The 23,113-nt window shown below is 33.0% G+C and overlaps 3 protein-coding genes across 3 annotated transcripts; all 3 read right to left on the bottom strand.

Annotated features, from left to right (window-relative positions):
• Positions 1-532: 532 nt before the first annotated feature.
• Positions 533-6,724, bottom strand: LOC149493492 (uncharacterized). The gene is made up of 6 exons (XM_089726233.1): positions 6,351-6,724; positions 6,060-6,252; positions 5,867-5,953; positions 4,648-5,025; positions 1,894-2,044; positions 533-1,703 (listed from the first exon to the last, which is right to left on the bottom strand). The coding sequence occupies exons 1-6, from the start codon at positions 6,419-6,421 to the stop codon at positions 844-846; spliced, it is 1,740 nt and encodes a 579-aa protein (XP_089582359.1). The 5' UTR covers positions 6,422-6,724; the 3' UTR covers positions 533-843.
• A 1,782-nt stretch (positions 6,725-8,506) lies between these two features.
• Positions 8,507-14,889, bottom strand: ATR1 (P450 reductase 1). The gene is made up of 18 exons (XM_089725715.1): positions 14,413-14,889; positions 13,243-13,302; positions 13,068-13,144; positions 12,904-12,961; positions 12,713-12,796; positions 12,592-12,628; positions 12,276-12,345; positions 11,945-12,139; positions 11,640-11,732; positions 10,738-10,963; positions 10,546-10,629; positions 10,282-10,433; positions 10,097-10,193; positions 9,788-9,937; positions 9,636-9,713; positions 9,421-9,543; positions 9,231-9,344; positions 8,507-8,839 (listed from the first exon to the last, which is right to left on the bottom strand). Exons 1-18 carry the CDS (start codon positions 14,701-14,703, stop codon positions 8,759-8,761), a joined length of 2,070 nt encoding a protein of 689 aa, XP_089581841.1. The 5' UTR covers positions 14,704-14,889; the 3' UTR covers positions 8,507-8,758.
• Positions 14,890-17,577: 2,688 nt separating this feature from the next.
• Positions 17,578-22,008, bottom strand: CER2 (HXXXD-type acyl-transferase family protein). Its single transcript, XM_089725716.1, has 2 exons — positions 21,477-22,008; positions 17,578-18,702 (listed from the first exon to the last, which is right to left on the bottom strand). Exons 1-2 carry the CDS (start codon positions 21,918-21,920, stop codon positions 17,830-17,832), a joined length of 1,317 nt encoding a protein of 438 aa, XP_089581842.1. The 5' UTR covers positions 21,921-22,008; the 3' UTR covers positions 17,578-17,829.
• Between the last annotated feature and the right edge of the window lie 1,105 nt (positions 22,009-23,113).

Below are 23,113 nucleotides of genomic sequence, written 5' to 3'. Positions count from 1 at the left end.
AAAAGAATTTGAGGAAAACATTATTGTGTTGTTTCTATTGTCTGTATAATCTTCTACTCAAATATTTTTAGTGATTATTTAAGTAAAGGATCCTCCTCTCTCTGTATCTTAAGTTTCTATAACAGTCTGATATGCTGCTTTGGAAGTTTGAAATCGTGCAACTTAAAGATAAACTACATTAAAGTTTCACATTTACCAAAATTTCCTTTCGATTGTGATGAAATGTTATTACAAACCAACTTTTCGTTCCTTAGTACTAAATTTACTTTTGCAAAAAGATTTCCTTGCAGTCCCACTCCCACCCCAAAATATTGAAAAGGAAACTTACCACCAAGTGATCAAATACCCATTTTTCTTTCATTCAACTATTTCATACAAACATTCGTATAAAATCTTCATAAAAAATCTTTCGTAATACATAATATCTCCAAAAAATTTAGCAGATGGACTATTAAGTTCATAGATTGTATGTAACTATGAAGTTTTGAATTACCAAAGGATTTGATGGTGATTTGGCATTTTATATGCAAACTTTTCAAAGGTTTGAAATTTTATTATATATATCGGTAACTGGTGCAATTTAGCACCTATAGAAATCCCTTTCTTACATGGTCATCTACAGATAAACAATCCCCGCAAATTATCCCACTGCAAATAGAAAAATTGTGCCATAACAAAGAAATGCATTTCAACCATTTACTTTCCACAGTTCTTTTAACTAATTTACACCAACTAATCTCTAAAGTCAATTAAAAGGCAAATAGATTATTACCTAAAAGGCCAAAAAAGGGTAAAAGAATCAAATTCCCCACTACTTCTGCACAAATTACTCTAACCTTCTCTCTATGTCACCGTAGCTGCCTCGCATGCAGCTTCAACCTTTTCGCTGCATTCATCAGTTTCCATGCTTGGCAGATCAGCTAGTTTCGCACTAATTATTTGACTGTTGCCATTCTCCCGAATTGCAGATCGATTCTCATCTTTCACAATTGATAAACCCTTGATACTATCACTTTTTGAATTTTGATGAGGTTCAGCTTGGTTTTCAAGGACATCCATCTTGTCACTTTCAGCCACCTCCAAGTTGGGTGAGGCATTACTCTGCTCAACATCCACTTCAGTTTTAACCTCTGCATCTTGGTTTTGCGACACTGCAGATTTTTCTTCTCCATGCTCTATTGCTACATCCTTTGACAAAGTTTCAACATGTTTAGCATTATCAGAATCTTGCTTTGGTGGAAGTTCTGTATTAGCCTGTTCAGACAACAGGTTCAGCGCTGCACCAGAAGTTGAAGGAGCTTGCTGAGTGGTTGGTAAGCAAGCTTTCCCTAAAGCAGGGTGTGCACCACTAGGGGAGGCAGCTGCCTGAGTGGAAAGTGATGCAGCGCGAACATTTGGATAAGCCTCTGGATTGCCAGATGAACCAGCAGGCAAGGCTGGTTTGATTGAAGAGCCACTTGAGGACATGATATGGACAGCGTTCTTTGCCTGAGCAGCCTTGAGCAAATTAGCAGCATCTGATTGAGTAGCAATACGGGCCCCAGCAGCAACTGCAGCAGCTCTTACTAGATCTGAACCAATATCAGGCTTCACTAAGTTGCTCATCTTTACTTGAGGTTTTGCTCCAGGAACCAATGTTCCCATTACAGACGATTTTGTGGCAAAGGGATATTGAAATCGATGTTGGGCAGATGAAGTTTCACCTGTACCAATAATCATATGAATTGAACCAATGTTCCCAATAATCAGAGTAACTGCCACTGCTCGTAAAAGCAAGAATTAATAGAAATTTCATCAGTGTAATGACAATTTGCACTTTCACTATTGTTTACCATATCAGGAACTTCTGTTTCTTAAAAATAATGTGAGGATTGAGATGGAAAAGAAAATTACCAGAACTATTTGTAAATGTGTTCTTAACTGGTGGATCAAGAGCCATATTCATTGCATGACGTGCCGCTCGCTGTTCCTCAATTAGTTGAACACTACTTGTGTTGCCTCCCAGATTTGAAGTGCCTTGTCTCTTCCGAATGATAGCCCACCTCTGCTTCAGACAAACTAAAATAATTAGGAGAACAAAAGCAAAGAAAAACCTAGCTAAAAGGATCTCAAACTGCATAACAGTTAAAAGAACCAGATTCAGACCATAAAATTTAGCTTGAATATTACCAGAAGATTAGACAAGAGAAGCACAATGACAAAGGTGAACACAGATTGAAACTGACATGACCAACAATGTTAGAAGATTCACAGAACTCGCCGCAAAGGGCAAACCTACAAATGAGAAAGTTCCATTGCCGGGATTTGAACCCGGAAAACTAGGTGAATCCGAGACACCCTGACCAAACTAGATGACATCGGATAGTTTACGCTGCAGTACTTATTTCAATCCACTTTTCGTCAAGCAACTTACAAATTTGAATTCAGTTTATTAGAAAGAAAAATTGATCGAGTAATACAAGCAGTTAACCATTTAGTTGAAAATGGATTTCAGGTTGCCCTCATCTAGCATTAAAAACATCTAACGAAGATACTTTGCGAAGAAATTAATCTAAGGTTGTCTAGTCTAGCAGTACTGATACTGATTAGAAACTACACATGTAGCAAATATCAAATAACAATTATGGGAACCATGAAACTGGAAGAAGAAGAAAATGCAGGATTAGCCATCATGAGATAGAAGGCTGTTGAAGTGCAATCCCCCATTATATGCCATAATTACATATGCAGATGCAATTGACTTGTAGATGGTGTCATGGACTGGTTCTGCCTATGTATCTTAGCAAAACATTCAAGTTATTGCTCCAAATATCAATCTGATGTAAAACCGACATATATAATAACAGCTGCTATACAGTTTTATCAATTTATCATGCCATTTCATAAATGTTTTATAATATCATTGGCATTTTCAATATTTCACAGCATGCAATCAGAGTCACATTCATTTTCCTTAACTTTATTTATCTTTTCAAATCTTATGGTTCTCAATAAATGTTTTTCTTGAACTAAACCTCTTTCTCTCTAACTTTAATCTTTTTATAACTAGGTTAAACAAGAAATTTATTTGATCTTTATGTTGCACCTTCAATCTTCTGACAGAAAACGTGCCTTGAGGTAAAAGTTATAGTTATACATTATCAAATTGAATGTGAAAATGTTCCTGGGCTTTGGCTAAAGTGGTGAAGGAACATGGTGGGACTTGGGGCAGAACACTGGTAGAAATCTTATGGACCAAAGTAAATAAATCACAAATAAAACCAAAATAGCACGTCTATATCAAAGAAAAAACCGCTGCAACAAATTGGGGATCATATCATATAATGTCTTTTCATAGCTTCTCTTCAACAGAGGAAATAGCAAAAGTGGCAATTTGTGCAAAACAAAATTACATATACACTCATTGAACATTGCAGTTTGAATATATAAATGCTCTCTGAGAGGGTAAGAAGAGTTATCACAAACCACTAGCAATATTTAAAATGACATATGTTATTTACAGTTGGCATTTCAACTATAAACATTTCTTAAATTAAATAGGCAACTATGTGCTTTCTGAAAACATCATCCACTCTAGCTGCAGCTCCCTGGCATTCATCAGGACTGCCGTTTCTCACTATGTCCATACCCTGGAAATAGCTCCTTCTAAAATCCCTCTATTTTCCTTTTCATCAAAAATCTATTTGCACATGCCTGCTTCTATCAAATGGGTTTCCTAGTTCTCTGTTGGGGTTGGATCTAGATCATATCCTCACTAAAGCAGTAAACACTTAATTAACTTAAAACAAGAAAATAGAAGTTGCATCTTTATTACCGACTCTAAAAGTTTCTGAGGGAGCCTCTAAATCCAAAGCCATGCTTTCCCTTGGACACATCCTATATTTGAGACTCCCCAATTATTGAGATTGTGGCTTGTATTCAAATAAGATATTGTATACCAAAATATTTGGGCAAAGGGAGAGTATTGCAAAAAGGGGTAAGGTCTCTACCTCTTCACAGTTTTGTGTGAAAGTTGTGTGGATAATTTTTCACTCCTGTCAATAGCCCATCCATCTCATGAAAAATCTAGCAAAATAACAAAACTCATCAAATATCGGTATCTCTTGTCCCTTTTTTTCTACTACTACTCATAGATCTTCAAATATTTGACTTGTTCAGGCATTACCTTAAACGTTTCTATTAAAAGAAATTCTTCTAGAACAGTGGGCAAACATGCTCAGAGAGTATCATAACATCATATGGTTCTCAGTGCAATACTGATAGGTATAAATCATTCCAAATGCATCCTCAGCTGCTGAAGTCATTACTAACGAATATAAGCAGATCATATACCCCAATGATTTCCAAGAACCATCAAGGCTTAGACAGGGAAAATTGACCACTAATGCAATGATGTGTACATCCACTTCACACAGAATTGAATTAATGATATCACATATCTAGAAATGATTGTAGAAAGTAAAAAAGAATTTTAAGTAAACATCATCAAATGGTTCATAAAAGCCTACGTGTTTGCTTCCAGCCTATGGGACAAGAAAATAAAATTGCAAATATAATGCATGATAAGGACAACGCAGAATGAAATGGAAAAGAGAAGAGATGAAACTTGCATGTGAGGTGAATGGGACCTGATGTAAGGAAAACAACCTGAGATAGCTGTGAAGCAGTTCTATCCCACTTGACTTCACTTCTTAAGATATTTGCCCAATTCCCTTCACCATATTTCTGCACAGCAGCAATTAGTTCCAGATCCTCAGAGTCTGACCATGGCTTTCTTTTCCTTCGTGGCACTCCACTTCCAGATCCATTTGCATCCAATCCTTCAGCAGATGTTACTGCAGGCAAAGGCTGTTTCTGAACAGAAACTGGAACTGTAATATTCACCCCCTTCATAATAGCAGGTTGCAAATTTTCTGATGTGAATCTACATGGCTTCCCATTTGGTATATTTATGGTTAAAGGAGCCTCAACTGTTGTGCTATTTGGATGGGTCGAGTCACTCGGTAAACCAGAAGCAATCAGGACCTAACCACAAAACCACACTGATAAATTAACCGACAGAACCTACAAAATCAAGGCAAAAAATTGCAACAAGTTGTTTAAATAATACAATTTCTAAAATAAATTTGATTTCCACTAGTCATGAAGACTGACATGCCATCCCCAAGTGTAGACAACCAACCAGCTTGACAAAAGTAAAATTGTTCTGCCATTCAACATTCTCAATAGTTGGTAGTAACCAAGAAGCTAGAAAGAACCTCAAGCTTTTGTCCCTGCCAACATCATATCAGAAGACTCCCGGAACACACACACAGAGAGAGAGAGAGAGAGAGAGAGACGAAAGGACCAGAGACCATTATAACAGTGCATCATAATTAAGAGCCATGACTGCTAAAAAGTCCCTTAAATTCCTATTTAGTAGGATGAACTTCATGACATTCATGTTTTATCCCATTGAAACATCAATCAACCCATATTTACCTCGCTATGGCAAATTATAAATCCATTATACAATTTGGATAGTAATTCTTCACTAATTCATCCTTTATCCAACCGCGTATTCAACTCTTACAATGGATAAAATTTAAAATCTTTTTTTTTTTTTTGCTTGGAAAACAAGAGGATCGCAAGCTCCAAGTTCCAATGGAAAATTCCACAATAAACACTTAGTTTACTCACCACTCACCAGGAGTTAAACAGATAGACTAGTCATTTGGAGAACCCAGTAAGCAAAACACAAATCAAGACATCAAACGTCTAGTCTAGTCTATATTAGAAAAAAGGGGATGGGGGGAAGTTCAACTTCAAAATTTTTCAATTAACAGAGCAATTGACTAAACAGAACCAAGTATCATGTCAGCATTACCTTGACACAAGCTGCAGCCTCCGTTGAAGCTTCAGTGCTAACATCCGGAAAAACATCTAATTCATATTCCAAATCACTGTCATCATCCTGCAAACAGAAAACAAGAATAACTTCAAAAAAGGAAAAAAAAGAGAGGCATACATGGCATATGATGGAAACTGACGATAATAGGAGGTAAGGTAGAAAAGCAAACCAGAGGTTGAGCTCCGTCGTGCAATTTATCTAGCAGGGCGTGTCGATAGGCCAAATGTCTCCATAGCATCTGATACTCTCTCACATTAGAAATCCCTGTCGTTGTCTTCTTCACAAGCTCATTCCAATCAATCTTCACTCCTTCGAATTGAGCTACTTCTTGAAGCAAAGCCAGCACTGTATTCGCTGTATACCTTTTAATCCCAAAACCAAAAATCCCACCATTAGAAAATAGAAAAAGTCAATTAACACCAATAAATCTCGATAAATAAGAACAAGAACAAAAAGTTACCTTTGGAGAAGAGTTGAAATGTCCTCTTCACTAATTATTCCCTTTTTCGGTTTCTTAGATTTCTCAATCATTGTGTTTGCTTATCGTAGAATTGCACATTAAGTAGACCACAGAACAATAACTACCTGTTAAGCCCCAATTAGCCAAAACCCTAACAAGGGTTTTAGACGGGGGGAGAGAGAGAGAGAGAGAGAGTGAGGTTCGGGAGAGAGAGCGAGAAGCAGAGAACTGGAGAAGAAGGGGTACTAAGTACGGACGATGACCGACCGTTGAAGAGCGTGAATGACAAGCGCCTAACTGGAATGAATTTTTTTTCGGGCGGAGAAAGAAACGGTGCGTAGTATAGAGGGAAAGAAAAAGGTACGGTATGGTTGAATTTGCGAAACGGGGTGGCAAATCGAAGAGGATATCGAGATACATAATGACTATAATGCCCTCAACTAAATATACGGACAATATTTGTTTTTAGTTTTAGATTTTGGACTTGTGATGATGTAGGTGAGACTATGGAAAGACAAATTTGGATTCAGTAATATCAAGCGCTATAAATTTAGATTTTGTAATTTTTAACAAGTTGAATGTACTATAATAAAACAAAATAATTATATATAGTTGATAAGAATATTATAGGATGATTCATTAAATTAGAATATCATGTACCAATAAAAGTATCGAGTTTTGAGATTTCGGTACGTAAATTGTAGAGGCCCACATAGTTGGAATCCAATTTTTATCTAAAATCTAAAAAAGAAAATCAATAAATATAATAACAATAATGTTTGATATTATGGGACAAAATGGCATAATAATAAAGCTCTTGAATGATATATTGGAAACCGTGAACCCACTTAAGCTGTAACAAAGATTTTCAATCTTCCTTTTCTTTTTTTCCCTTTTTTTTTTAAAAAAAAATTTGATAAAACACTAAGTTGGAAAAACAATTCTTTCACTTTTTTTTTTTTTTTATAAATTAATAATTGGCTAACTTAATAGAATATTATAATTAAGCAGTTATAATTGATAATAATAAAATTGAATTAGTGGTAAAATGAAACGTCCTATCGTTTTATAAAATAGTAAGAAAAGTAGAGAAATACAAGAGCGTCATCTTTATTGATTAGAAACTAATGTGTACTCATTTCTTCTTAAAATATAAATTGTTTTTGAGCGTTTATTTGTATTTATTTTAAGTATTTTAAAAAGTAATGAATAATTTTTTTTCCTAATGTTATCCTTATTCAGTCAAATTATTTTTTATTTTGTTATAATTTAGAAAAATTAATTGCTTATTTAATTTCAGTGTAAGAACCATATATTTTGCTATAAATGGAGTATATAATATAAAAAATAAAATCCTTCACAAATTAGATAAGATTAATGTTTAGGATATTAATGTCAATAACCAGCTCAGTCCGATTTTGATTGGTTGAATTGAAAAGCAAAGTACAAGTAAAAAAGCCTCATCCCGTTGGCAAGCATTAAGAGGTTTCTTTAATAATAAAGATTAAATAGGAGTTTCAAATTAGCCATTTCTGATACTAGTAATTTTTTGAGTTCACGATTTTGTTCTTTAAAGTTAAATCTGAAAATTAAATGGTAAAATGATAAACCTAAAAAAATTTTACGAAAGTCCTCACAGAAAGAAATTATGCATGTGTATCAATTACAGAATCATGTTAATCATGTGATCTATCAAAATTATATCACAATTAATAACAATTTCTAGACACAAAGGAAGAAATTTCTCAGTCGGGATTGGATTTGATCACCTTTAGTTTTTCTGTTTGAAATTGCAGAGTAAAACCCAGCTAACCTTCAACAGAGACAGCATCAAGATATAACTCCCTAGTTGCAGCATCAAGATATAACTCCCTAGTTGCAGCATCACAATTAATCCTTACATAATTAATGCCATTATGGGCATTTATAAAATTTTGCTACTGAGTTGTTGCTTAAATCTTTACATCTCAACAGAAGCACAAAGACGAACAGAAATTTTAAATTAAAAGTTCAGTTTCAAGAACAAACTTAAGTTTATTCCACATTACCATCTTTTACTACAACGATTCACACATGCAACCCGTGCGTGTCTGTTGACATTCTGTAACTAGCTACATGCTATTGCTCGTTTAAAATTTTCAATTCAGGAGAGTGTAGGAGATTAACAGGATGCTTGTATTTGAAAAGAAAAGAGAAAAAAAAAAAAAGAAGTTCAAGACAATAAAAAGGGCAGGTAGAGAGAGTAATTTCTGTTTTCAAAGGAATTGGAAGTTTTGGTTTCCACCATCCTAATCGACCCTGCTGGATATACCCGTCAAGAAGCTTGAGCAAGTAGATGAATAAATTCAATGCTATACTCAGAAAGGTCACTGCTAACAACCATAGATTGAATGTGAAAAAGGAAGCTATCACCAGACATCTCTGAGATATCGCCCATCCATTTGGAGTTTCTTAACCATTGATTCTGTCTTCGATGCGTCCAAATTTCCCTGAAAAACAAAAGATTGGAGATAAACATGATATTGGGAAGAAAAAGATAATGATAAATTCAAAAAATAGCCACAGTTGACAAGTTTGCAAAGGACAAGGATCCCCCTTAGAATTAACATTGATGAAACAGAAAAATCAAAATAATATCAATGTAAAGCAAAGTACAAGTCGGACCTCAACATTAAGGAATGTCAAAAATAAAAACAAAAAAAGCATAGTCTGAAGAAAAATATCAATCCACTGATACAACTATTAGATATCAAGCATTAACTTTTTTATGCTATGCTTCTCAAGAGAAAGAGCCGTACACCACCTCCCTCCACAGGCATATATATATGTACACAAGCACATTTCAGGAAAAAAGGCAGTGCCAATGAAATGTGTAAATACCTGCTCCTGAACAATATTATGCAAAGTACGGTGGACGTCTCTGGCCATACCCTTTGCATCACCACAGACATAAAGGTATCCGCCCTGAGAAATTATGGCCCATATTTGTGCTGCCTGCAAATTGCATTAAAAGATATTAAGTTATGATTTATTTTCAACCACATTTCATTCGATGTACATAAGTACTTACTTTCTGCACCATCTTATGTTGAACATACTCCTTTTGTGGCCCCTCTCTTGAGAATGCAACAATCAACTCAGATATCACACCTTGTTCTACGAAATTATTGAGTTCATCCTCATATATGAAATCCTGGAGACAACCAAAGCAGGAAACGTTGAGCATAAGCTGGTAACATTATCAATAATTATCCAATCAAGAGTTGTGCATAGGAAAGGTCCAACCATTCGACGATTTCTACATCCAAAGAAGAGCAGAGCAGGACCAAGTTGAGCGCCCTCCTGCTTCAAGGCCATTCTTTCCTGATAGGAACAAAGACTTCAGCTTTCTTCTTTAGATAACAAATGAGGAAATCCACACATTACTGATTACACACCTGTAGAAATCCTCTAAAAGGTGCCAATCCAGTACCAGGTCCCACCATGATAATTGGAACTGATGGATCAGATGGTAACTTGAAATTAGATGTCCGAATGAAAATGGGAGCCCAGCTACAGTCACTGCTTCTCTCCAGAGGAACTGCATTCTGATATTATATATTTGGATAGAGGTATAAATCAGATGTTACAAAAGCTAAAGTCATTTCTAGGGGTGGTCCACATATAATGACAACTTAAAACATCAAGTACTGTGTGGCAAGAGTAGTAGTTGCAGCATGCAATATATTTAAGGCCAAGTCAGTTACCTTCATCCAGGTTGAGCACACCCCTTTGTGGATTCTACCAGTCGGTGTTGGACCATAAACTAAAGCACAGGTCACATGCACTCTACTGGGAGCAAACCTGCACACAAGATAATGAGAAATTATATTTTTGTGATTCCAACAATTAAATTGCATTTTTGAATACTCAATGACAAATATTAAACTACCTGGGGGAGGATGAGATCGAATAGTAGCGAGGCTGTAGACGAGGAGCTACTGCTGCAAAAAATACACCAAGGGGAGGTTTTGCAGAAGGGAACTCAGCCATTACCTCAAGAAGACTTCTCTGGCTAGCAACAATCCATTGAGCATACTCATCCTGGACCACAAAAAAACAAAAAGAAAGATGAACATAAGGAAGATAGGAAGGGCAAAGATGCATATGAAATTCACAAAATCAAATATAAACTAAGAGTGAACGATACATTGACCTTCCCTTGTGGTGATGCTAAAAATCTGAGTCTCTCTGCCTCACTAGGATCACTGGCATGGGCAGCCAAAGCAATCAAAGCCGCCTGCACGGAAAAAAAAAAGGAAGAAATTGAAAACATGTGTGTGCATACTTCAGATAAGGCAACCAGAAAATAAACAGACATAAAATGGCATTTGTGCCAAAAGATCACCTTTCGAGGTGAGTTCAAGAGGTCTGCATAGCGTGCCAAGGCAGTTCGCAGTGTGCATGGCCCTGGGAACGCAGGGGGCAATGAACTTCCAAGGGGTGTGCCATCTTCATTGTCAGTGTAAACAGAAAATAGCAAATCTAATGGTTGACCCAACAATTTTGCTGCTTCTTCAACAGTTTCGTCAAAATTCTCAGAATAAACACCCACATGGTCACCAGTTTCATACCTAAAGAAATAAGTGAACAGATAGAAAATTAGCGAACTACATACCTTCAACGTCACTGTAAGACGCAATAAGCATTCTAATTAATAAATTAATAAAAAGGGAGAGAAAAACCATATACCAATAATTCACCACCAAACAAGAACATGAAGATGGAAGAAATGTATTAAATGCAAAAACACATTTTGAAACAAAGGCCGGATTTCCCCAAGCCAGAAAATGACTAAAAGCATTTTAAGGGGAATAATACACTAAACCCAGAGGGCATACAAGCATATAAATTAGGACAAAGAAGCATGCGAAGATAAACTCTCACAAGAAAGTCCGAAATCCACCATAGGAAATAAGAGAAAGCAGACAGATAAAATCATCCCATAAAAGAAAAAAAAAATTAAGTAGAGCATTATTTCCTGGAGATAAAAATCAAAATAAATAACCTAAGTGTAAGACAGGACAAGAACCCTTTAGACTTCAGCTCATTGCCATAAAAGGACGGTGAAATTGGGATACATAAAAGGTTCATATCCAAACGGGAAAAATTCTATCAAGGGAGAAAAAAATCGAAAGAATAATTCATACTTTGATGTACATAGAATAGATGTAATTTGTAACTATAGTGGACTGGAATAATGAAATACATGTAGTAGATAAAAACAGTGATTGTAGACAATGAACTTACGTAATACCAGTCCCTGCTACGTCAAACTCCAGATGTATGCAAGACCTGTCAGACTCTGGTTTGTGGAGCTCTTTTTGAACAGCAACATTAGCCCTTTGAGGCAAGAGGCAAAACACAAATTTCAGTAAAGAATACAACAAGAACAACTATAACCAAGCCTTAGTCCCAAACTAGCTGGAGTCGGCTACATGAATCCTTTGTTTCAAATATCCGTTGTGATCAAATTAATATCAAAATTTCAATAAACAATAATATTGATAATTAACATGTGCAAATTAACGAGGAAATATAGAATTAATGAATACCTGCATGGATGGTGAATATCGAAAACAGTATTCCCATTTGCCAAGTGTGATGATTTATCATCAAAAGATGTCATAGAAGCATCATGAATCACCACTCGATATTCCAGAATAGCAGCTGTATATGGAGTAGAAGGAGTATTCACATCATCTTCATCTCTGAGTATCTGGTCTAACTCAGGCCATAATAATTCTTTCCTGAGAGAAAAAAATGACAGTTATTTGAATTTTGAAAATAAACTCCATCTTCTCAGCAGTGGAGACAAGGCATCAGCTTGAATAAATATTGCAGAATGCATGCAAAAGAATGTTCAAAGCTGACTAGATAGCCTACCAAGCAGAAAAATCATCTTCAATGCATTGATCATCATCACCAAGACCGACAGGAATGAGGCGTTTTGCACCTGTAATTGAAACAAATTGCAATTTGGCACTTTACAAACAATGTTTTCTGCTAAATGAAATGCGCAAGCCATTGAGCTTTCCTTGAGAGTTAAGAAATGAAAAACATTTATGAAAACTTATGAAATTCATTATTGAACAAAATCCTCGGCATTTTGGCAATCAGCAAGAACTACACATTAATTCTACAAACTATTACAGTAAAACAAGCACTCACACAGAAAAAAAAAAACGAAATGCAAATATACCTTGTTCGCTAAGTTGTTCATCGAGCACTTTTGCTATCTGTTTTGCAAAGATATTCCATCAAATTATAATATCAGTTTATAAAATTGAGAAAAGAAAAAGAATATATCATGCTTAATTTACCTTATTAAAATGTTCATATTGACGGTTACCCAAGCCAAAAACTCCAAAAGTGAGCTGTTGAAGCCAGACTCCCCTTTCATTTTCCTGAAATTAAATAAGATAGTGCATGAAATATAATATACAACATAAATGATAACACAATGAGTTGTGAGAAACTCATTCAATTCTAGCATCTTATCAAAGTCACGAACCTCAGTCAACCACTTATAAAATCTTGCAGCATTATCAGTTGGCTCTCCATCTCCATAACTGCAATCCCAAGCTCAAGCACATTGAATGTAACGTTCTTTCTAAAATCCCAAAGATAGGATTTTGAATATGGCAAAAAACCAGTAAGAGTGAGTGTTTGTCTTACGTGGCAACCATGAAAAATGACAAAGTCTCCTTCTTCAATTTTTCTTCATATTCTTCATCATCCGCAGCATAATCATCCTAAATAAAACCATAGACATGTACAAAATTCTATCATTCAAATCAAAAGACCCAATTTTCTGAAGAACAACATTATGCAGCAATACTTCCCAACATACCAGGTCAACAACTTTAACAGCTGCTTTCTCGTATCTTGCCTTGATCTCCTCAGATAAGGACTGCAATGATATTAGGACAAAACCTCATCAAAACAATAATCAATTGAAATTAGGAATGGATTATATAGATCATAGTATTCAAAGCTCAACACAGAGAATTGAGCTGTTGCTTCTCTGAATCAAAGGCTGGATATCTGATGACAAACAATAACACATGTACAAAGAGATGAAAAAGTACATCTGTATACACATGCAATCATCTCTTCTGAAAAAGCCTAGCAAATTCCCTACAACAGCATGCACCTACTACCTATGATTTCCACATTATGCCAAAAATTTCCATAGGAATCCACTGCACATCTCATGGATAGCTCCCAGTTTCTCGAAATCACAATATTATGCATGTATTTGACCTCCCTTGGCTGACTGTTCCCAAATTTACCTCATTGGTTGCCTGTCCGTTCCTCATCATATGATGCTCACTAGGATGTCAAATCTACAGAAACACTAGGCATAATAGAAAAACCAAGAATAAAGGAATGGTAAATTTATCATAGAACCTTAATGTGTATCCCAAAAGTCCCCCACTTCTTTTGCAATGAAAACCATAAATAAATTATAAAGGGCAAACCTTTAATAACAGTCCAATTCTTTCTACGATAACAAGCATCAAACTTATGCTTGCAGTCAACAATTGTAATCTTCAATCTACAATCAGTTAAAATTTCCCTTTCTGCCTTGAGACTTGAGAGCCAAAGGAAAGCAATATCTTCTTTTGAAAGTGACAAAACTATTTCCAAACAGCTGGTCAGAGAATGCCCCCAAGCAATTGGAAAAAAATTGGCTCATCTCAAAATCCAATATGAACTTTCTATGTAGAACAGACTAAGTTAAATAACCAGATCACATAAGCCACTTATTATTAACGACTATTAACCAAGTACTGTTTTTGAATTTCAAAATCAATCAAAATCATAACTTTAAATGCTCGTCGTTGAAATACTTTGACTTCCGAAACCATCATTAGCAGCCACAATAATCAATTATCTTCCAGTTGGACCCAACCCAGCAAAATCCCAAAACATCAAATCCAAAATAGAATCCCAAAGACAATATCAATCGATCAAAGCTCAAAAATTTATAATTCTTTCTTAAAGAGGGTGATCATACCTTAGCAAAGCCCTCAGCTGTTCCAGTCTGAGTCCCATAAAAGATAATAACTCTAGTTTTACCAGCAAGAGCCTCAGCGTCATCCTCCTCTTTCTTCACCGTAAGTGACTTTGGAACGACCACAGGTTTCACCTCTTTGCTTCGATCCGACGATTTCTTCAACAAAAACACAAACAGCCCAACTATCACCGCAACCGACGTCGTGACAATCAGAAGAAGCGAATCAGTCACAGAACCACCAAGCGAGACCCCGAGGACAGACTCAACATACCTAACCAAATCCGAACTCATCCTGATCTAAAAATCAATTATAATCCCAATAACAAAATTGAAAAATTAATAAATAAAATAACCCTTGAGGCCTTGAAATAATCGGAGTTTGGGTTTGGTATAGTTTGGTTGAAATTTCTCCCCTCCCTCGCCCTAAAAGATGGGGGTGGGTAAGCAACAGACGCAGCGAAAGAGAGAGCGGGAGGTGGAAGAGAGATGCGGTGAAGACAAAGAGAAACAGGTGTAGAGTATTAAGGTGGGTCCTACCGGGATCTTGACCAGTTAATTTTTTTTTTACAAAAAAAAACTTTATTTTATTCAATAAAAATTTAGAAAGAAAAAAAGAAAAAGGCGTCATTGCAAAGTTGAAGGCAGACTGCCGCCATGGAGATGGGATCAAAGTAAGCGAGCTTTTATGTTTCCGCGTTGGTGTCTTTATGGCAACGGCAAATGCAACCGCAACCACAGCCGCATGGTTTGACAATTCTTCCTTCTCTTTCAATGAAAATGATAAATGTCCTTTCTCTTTTCCATTTTTCTTTTTCCTTTCTTTCATCATTGTACTAATGCTGGGGTCTCTCTCTCTCTCTCTCTCTCTCTCTTCCAGGGTCAAAGGGGGTGAGAAAAGGTGTTCAACCTTTCTGCAACTATTAAATGTGATCTTTTGTTTACAATTACTCCTTTTCTTCCCTATAAAAGGAGTCACTATTCACTTTTTCTTTAACTTGTGTTGAATTATAGGCCTACGAGGGCACTTAACAACCTTCGTTTCATCAAATATCAAAATGAAAAAAATTTTAAATATTAATATATAAAAGCTAATGCCACGGAACATTATAAATTGAAATTATAAAAATTACACTCATCTTGAAATAAAAAAAAAAGTAAAAAATGACATTTTTTTTAAACTGGAGTAGCTTTTAACAATAATAAGATGTTGTAGGTCAAATGTTATAACAATATAATGAAATAACATGTTAAAATAAATAACAATTGAAAAGCTTATCTACTCCTAAAATATTAATTAATATCATATATTAATTTGCACCTAAACCTAAAAATGACAAGTAATTTTACACGTGTCACTACTCGAGAAGTGTGGCTTACCACACTTTACTTGCTTTTCAAGAAAACATGCAACTTATTACGTATAGCAATATTACGTCATTCTAACATCATAATTATATTAAGTCTTTGTTAACTTGAAAGGGTCAAATTGAGTTTTGGGATGTGCATGAAGAGTTAAAATTTGCTAAGAAATTGAGTTTGACGAAAGTGAAACGTGAGAGTAAAATAATTGGTGATTTATTAACAATTTGAATTCTAGTCGAATTATTTTTTTTATGTTTAGTGCAGAATTAGTTATTCGCTGTCAAATCAAATTATAAGGTTTAAGATAAGATTAAATTATGTTTCTTTCATATCAGCCCATTAAATGATAAAGTAATTTTATTGAATATTTATTTTGTGGATGAAAATCGAATACTCCGCTTCACTTAAGAGAAAAAATTAATCAATCGTTCAAAAATTGTTGATAAATTATTTCCAATTTCAACCCTAATTGATTTGCAAATTTTACTAGTAGTAGTATATAATTGAAAGTTACATTTTGAAGGCTTCTTCATTCCTCGTTTAGTTTTGTTTTATTTTGAACTTTGCTCTTTACAGAATTTCACAGGATAAAAAAAATTAATATTAATATAGTATTAATATTAATTAGGAGGCACCAATGCGGCAATGCCCAATGGGCTTATTTGGATGAAAGTAACGTTTATTTGCCTTTTGTTTGGCATCATTGCCAAAATCACTCTAAATGGAACCGTGGTAATTTCCAAGAACACCCCTATAGTAATGATCATAATTTACTGCTCCGTCCATATCAAAATAAAAGTGCTTTGAGAGATTATTTTGTCCTATATAAAGCCGTTTTTTATTATTTTAAAAAATAATAAAATGATATATTTTTTAAAATTATTTTTATTTATTAGTCCCTCTGATCCAAACTATAAGTAATTTAAAATTGTTGCAAACGATCAATTAATTCTCCTAAATTATAACAAATTCAAGGGTAATTCGACCAAACTATCCTTTATTTCAAAATAAATACTCTCTCCATCCCATTTTATTTGCTTGTTATTCATTTTTTAGATATTTCAAAATATTTGCAAGATTTCTAATTTCAAATATGTAAACAATTATTTTCCTGTTAAAATATTTATAATCCTTTATTGAGAGACTTTATTAACATCTTCAATTAGCGAAGGGTAAAAAATAATAAATAACTTTCGTTGACTAAATTTTTAATTTGCATAGTTTGTCAAACTATCCAAATAAAATGAGTTTGAGTGAGTAGTTATTTATGAAAATATTTATTGTAACTAATCTAAATGCGAGTAACACTGGAAAAACATCATTTATTACTCCTTTAAATACTCAAAACAACTTATATTTTGAGACAAAATAATCACTTAAAAATAACTTATATTTTGCGATAGAATGAGTAGATACAATAACTACCTTTACAAGTTGCTTGATTTTGAGATAAAAGGTACATTTGATTTTTATTATAATTAAAGAAAATTAATTATTTTTTTTATCTTTGTGCAAAATTTTAAATTACTTATATTTTAAAACAGATAAAAGTACAAATTAAATTACTATTTACAATAAGATTTAACTTAATAAATTGGTTAGTCTCTATTCTTTTATAGGGGTTTGCTTCAGTCATGTAGCTGATAATCCAATAGTTAATTTATAATTGTTAGGTGTTCGGTAAACTTTTTAATCGGTTCATAGCCGATAGAAGCTCCAAACAAAAAAGCATTTCCGGTTTACGTGGCCGGTGTCCATGCCTTCAATGTAATGATATATAATCATCTATAGTTCACACATTCATTAAGAATCCAAAATCTCCTTGCAAGGCCTTAACAATTACTACTAACAAGAAGCTACTTTCTTGAAATTCACATCACCCCTCACAATCAATCAACAGCCAAATCATTTACTTCACTGCATCACCAAACATCACCTAAAGTTTGATAGTTTGGCATCAGTTTTAATCACACATTATTATTATTATTACAGCCAAATTCAAGTAACACATTTACTAAAAAACCAAATATTTCTGCATTTACATAATTTCTTACCTCAAGCAATGCCCCACTCTTCAACAAGCTCATTCTTTAGCTCTACAAGTTGATTTTCCGGCAAATTTACAGTCACTGTCCTTCCACCACCTCTCTTGTCAGTACCATTTTCCGGCCCTGGAAGCACTAGAACTGTTCCTTCATCACCAAAACCTTTTATGGAATAATATGCAAAAATAGGCTTATTTCCCTTCAATTCCAGCCCGTAAATATTTGCTTCTTCCAGATTCACAAATGTCAAATTAGAACCATATGCTATATAGTCATGGAATTTACCATCCTCACTCTCCATTGTTTCTTCAATTAAGCTATTCTCCTCTTCCTTCTTCTCTGCAATTAATTTTGCTAATTCATGAACATCACATTTCGCTGCAGAGAAATCTGCTCTGACAATGCTAAACTCCATCTTGTTGCTTGGAATTTCTCTTTCACTATTGCGAGAATTTCTCGCGCAGATTGTCACAATTCTCGGCCCTGAATCCCCCCTAACCTTGGATAAAGATTTCCATATTATTGCGGAAATGAGTTCGAATTTCGAAAAATTGACTGGCTGAGCTACATCAGAAATGCTTGATTCAATGTTGTCTAGTTGTTTTGCTGTGAAATGGAAAACATGAGTTTCCATTTTATAGTTATCGGTAGTTACCCAGCAGTCCCCAACTGGGTCAACCCGTTTTATAGAAAAAGGTTTCCTGAGAGGTGAAGGTGGGTGTTCGGGTTTCTTGGTCTTTGGCACGTGGAGTGAATTGGAGAGCTGGTGACCTCTCATAAATTGGCCCCACATATTGATGAAATTTGAAGCTGAGAATGGATCCCCTAGTAAGTGAGCCCAGCTGAGCCCCACTGACATGCCTCCACACTTGAACCAAGTGAACTGTTGATCAAATAAACAATAATTTCTTTTAAAATTAAATAAACAATAGATTAGTTAATTAATTATTACTATAATATTATAACATATAATAATTCTAGAAAATGGAGTGGGAAACAAACAACAAATAGTGCAAGGAGATTGAGCATGTGTGGCCAAACAAGTAAATTTATATTAAATAGCTAGTTTTTTAGAAACAATTTTTTTGGTTAAAAAAGTATATTAATAAGAAATAAATAGCTACCTTCTTTTGTAGCTTTGTGGTCCAAACTTTATTCAAAAATACACAAACTACATGGCATGTAGAGATTATTCCTTTAAATTCAAACATATGCTAACATTTCATCTATTTTTTATAAATATAAGTAATGTTTGATTGAAGGTAAATAAATTAAGAAGCGTAACGTTTTAGAAGATATATAAAACACTTAAATTTATTGCATTAGCAATTTTATTTCGTAAAAAGTAAATAATCTAACTTCCTTTGTAATAAAGGAAGTAAATTTTTTAGAAATGATTATAAAATTTACACTTTTATAATTAAGTGACAGTGAATTTATCAATTTATTTTATTATTTATATTTTATAAATTGATAACAATTTATTTCCAAAAAGTTAATTCGTATACTAAACAATTATACTTTAGTAAAATAATTTTCGGAATACATTTATTGTGAAATCTACTTCCTGCTAAATAGGTCATTCAAAACAAATCAAGCCAACAGTACTTTCCAGCACTTTATCAAAAATATTATATACTCTCCCTCTCTCTCTTTTTTTGGTCTTTTACAATAAATTGTATGGTTCCATAAAAAGGTCATAGCTACACCTACGTAAAGGCGATACAATGTTATTATTATTATTATTATTTTAGAAACACGTTAGATTTAAAATATTTCAAAAAGAAAAAATGCCACCAAAATTTTCAAAAATTTAATTGATTTGACTCGCAAATTTCATGATAAAATGAAATTTATAGCTTAACCCGTGAGCAGGTCCACAACAACACGGAAATAAATCAAATCACGACACGAAAACATAATATTAACGGTTGATGGAACAAAATAATAAATTTTCGTAACTGCACACGGACATAATGTTTGTCACCTTAACGTGTCAGCTCAGAGTCAAAATGGATAGTTACATAAAAATATGTTTTACCTAACACCAATATTAAACGAATTATAATTAAATTTAAATGAATTTGTATCATAAATAAGTGATTCATACATAATTTAAATTTAAATAAATCATATTACACATTGAATCGCATAACCTGCCTATCCATTTAATTAAGGATAAAATGATCATTTCATATATATATATATATATATATATATATATATATCAAGCGGATAACACACATTATAAATGTCATATTTTCTAACTTGTATGCATTTAAATTGATCGGATTTTTTTTGTCCATATATTTTTAATTTATATTCAACTCAATTATTTAAATGGATTATATGCGTCATTCGTATTACTTGTTTAATTTTCATATCGTATTTAGACATTGAGATGATTATTAAGACGGTTTTCAACAAGAATTTTTTGAGTCAAAATGTTAAACGTTATTTTTTATAGTATTAGGTAATATAATATTTAAAATAATTTTTAAAAATTAAAAATAACCTTTAAATAAAATTAATTCATCTAAAATTTTACTTTTTAACTTTTCATGAAAAACTACCGAATGGCTTAAGAGCTAATGGGTAAACAAACTAACGATTACCATTTTATTATTCATATTCCAAATGTGTCCTAGACACGCAAATCTTTTTACACTCCAAATGTGTCCTATCGCATGTTAGACGGATTCGACACGCAGATCTTTTTTGGACACCCCGGGTCACTGCCAGCTAAATCCATTTGTTTGAAGGAAACTGGACAATCTGAACCGGGAACTGGACCGGCCTAACGAGAAGTTAAGAACATAGTCCAGCCATCTAGAAGCTGCCAAGCCCTCTACCTATAGCCATAGTTGGTCATCAAGCCAGTACGGTTTATTTAAATTTTAAAGGACTGGGGTTCAAACTCTAAACTTCCTTAGTAGTTCTTATTCTAGCCATACAAGGAAGGAAGACAGCTTCCAAATTTATTGGATCAATTAGAGGTATCCATAAATGGTGGATTTTTAAATTTTTTTCATTAAATATTAATTTGATTCAAAATTAATTTTTAAATCAATTTAAGAGTTTAAAATCAATTTAAAACATTCTGATAAAAATACTAAAAAATATATTTTTTTTACTTTTTAAATTTCATAAAAAATAAAAACAAAAGAAAAAACCTAAATTCCAATATCAAAGATATAAAAATCAAAATAAAATGTTTTCAATTCTTAAAATTTTTAGTTCTCTTTTCAAATATTTTACTTATTTTAAAAGTTAAAAACTTGATCTTTTATTTTTTTTTTTTAACTAAAACGAGGTAAAATAATTTTAAATTCAAAGCTTATGTTCTAATTGGTCTAAAAATAATTTTTAAAACAATTAAATATTTAATAAGGATTTAGTTTCCAAATGCATTTTTTTACCTTCACATTTAAATTAAATTCATGATGCTGAAAGAAAAACATATTTAAATTAAATTCACTAACTACTAAACTTTTTCATTTACACAATTAATTTTTTGTTTTTCCTTTTTCCTTTTTTTTTTTTTTTTTTTTTTGTCTAACGAACAAAGTTTGATCATTAAAACCTCTCAGCAGTTGATCCCCTTTATTTCGTAATATGTAATTTAGCAATTAATTAATTTAATTTAAATTTAATTACCTGTATATAAACCAGAGGAGAGAATCCTAAATCAGGACCGAGAACTTGATCGTGAACGAGAAATCTGCTGTGATCTTCATGATTTTTCGCAATTGCCGTCATCAATTCCTCTATAGTTTTGTCACAATAAGCTTCAACAATACGTACACCGCCATCGTTACACTTGATGAAAGGTCGTCCGCCGTTTTCAGATCTTCGTATTCTCCCTGAAACGGTGTAGTATTGAGCAAGCCACGGAAACATTGGCTTCTTCAACTCATAAATCGTGAGACCTTGCACTGCTTCGGCTGTGAAAAAGTACACACCTCTAATGTAGTGGAGCTTCAAGGCCAAATCTATATTTGTTAGTTTATGGTCTTCCTTGTCGCTGGTTACCTCCGCCGGAACGACGGAGGAGAGCCGAACACCGGAGAGTGAAGCGGTGGAGAGAGTTGGTGTTATCATGGTTCTTAAGCAGAAGAGAAAAAGACGAGAATATAATAGAAATAAGAGTTTTCTGTATGAACGATTACCCTGACTAATTAGCAGTTTCTCTGATATTTATAGGCTAACCCAATGGGTTATTGCAGTTCATAAGAACCATATGTTTTCTTATCTCGCCTTTTTTTTTTTTTTTCAATACTCTATTTCACCAATAAATAATAAAATACCTATTGCATTAATTGTTGATAATTGACATATTGTATAAATTAAAATTGAATTATGCAATTGGTAAACATAAATTTATTTTGAATATTTTTAATGTATTTTTTGTTCTCATACATTAATATCAAATATTCAAATATTTTTATATTATATTTGATATAAATGAATTTAAAATATAAAATTTATTTACAATTGAACTCTAGATAGTAAATAAATTTTTGATATTTAGAATAAATTTAAATTTTAAATTTTATTTACTTTATTTTCTAAAATATCCTTGGTATAATAATTTTAGGAGATTATAAGGATGAATAATTTTATCGTAAAATTTCGAGTTGTTTAAATCTAAAATTCATTTGAAAAATTCATTTTTTTTGGTAAAATTTAATTTATAACTATTCAGTTATATTCACTTTCATATAATTAAATTCTTAGAATTTAATCTTCATTCTTTCATATAAACACAGAAATTTAAATTTATAAATTAATTCCATAATTTTAATGAATTCATTTATTCCAAACAATCAATTAATGTAAAATTCTTTTTAACCACTTATTTTAACAAAAATAATAGAAGAAATTTTTTTTCAAGTATTCACTTACATAATCAATAATTCATTATTAGCTTTCTTGTTCAACAATTTTAAGTACATTCTTCTATACAGACTTCATGCATTTAGAAATAACATTGTGTTCCTGAATATTTTATTTACAAGTATTAAATTATATTTATTTATTTATATATATTTTGCATCATAAGTTCAGTCTATGTATACATGCATGCATCACTATCTCAGTAATTTTAGCCTACTGCGGTTGGTTGTATTTATTAGTCAACCAATCCAAACAAAAGCTAAGCTTTTATTAAAAAAGTATAAAAAAAACAAAATTTATATGTAAAATACTTATTTTTTTATTATCTTATCATAAAAAATGGACTACATATCTAAAATAATAAGTTTCGTGCTCTAATTAACTTCATCAACTCTATT

This window comes from Jatropha curcas, chromosome 9, assembly GCF_041381405.1.
Source record: "Jatropha curcas cultivar XTBG-Jc1 chromosome 9, XTBG_Jcur_1.0, whole genome shotgun sequence".
Taxonomy (NCBI): domain Eukaryota; kingdom Viridiplantae; phylum Streptophyta; class Magnoliopsida; order Malpighiales; family Euphorbiaceae; genus Jatropha; species Jatropha curcas.
This window is presented reverse-complemented; position numbering and strand designations above follow the sequence as displayed.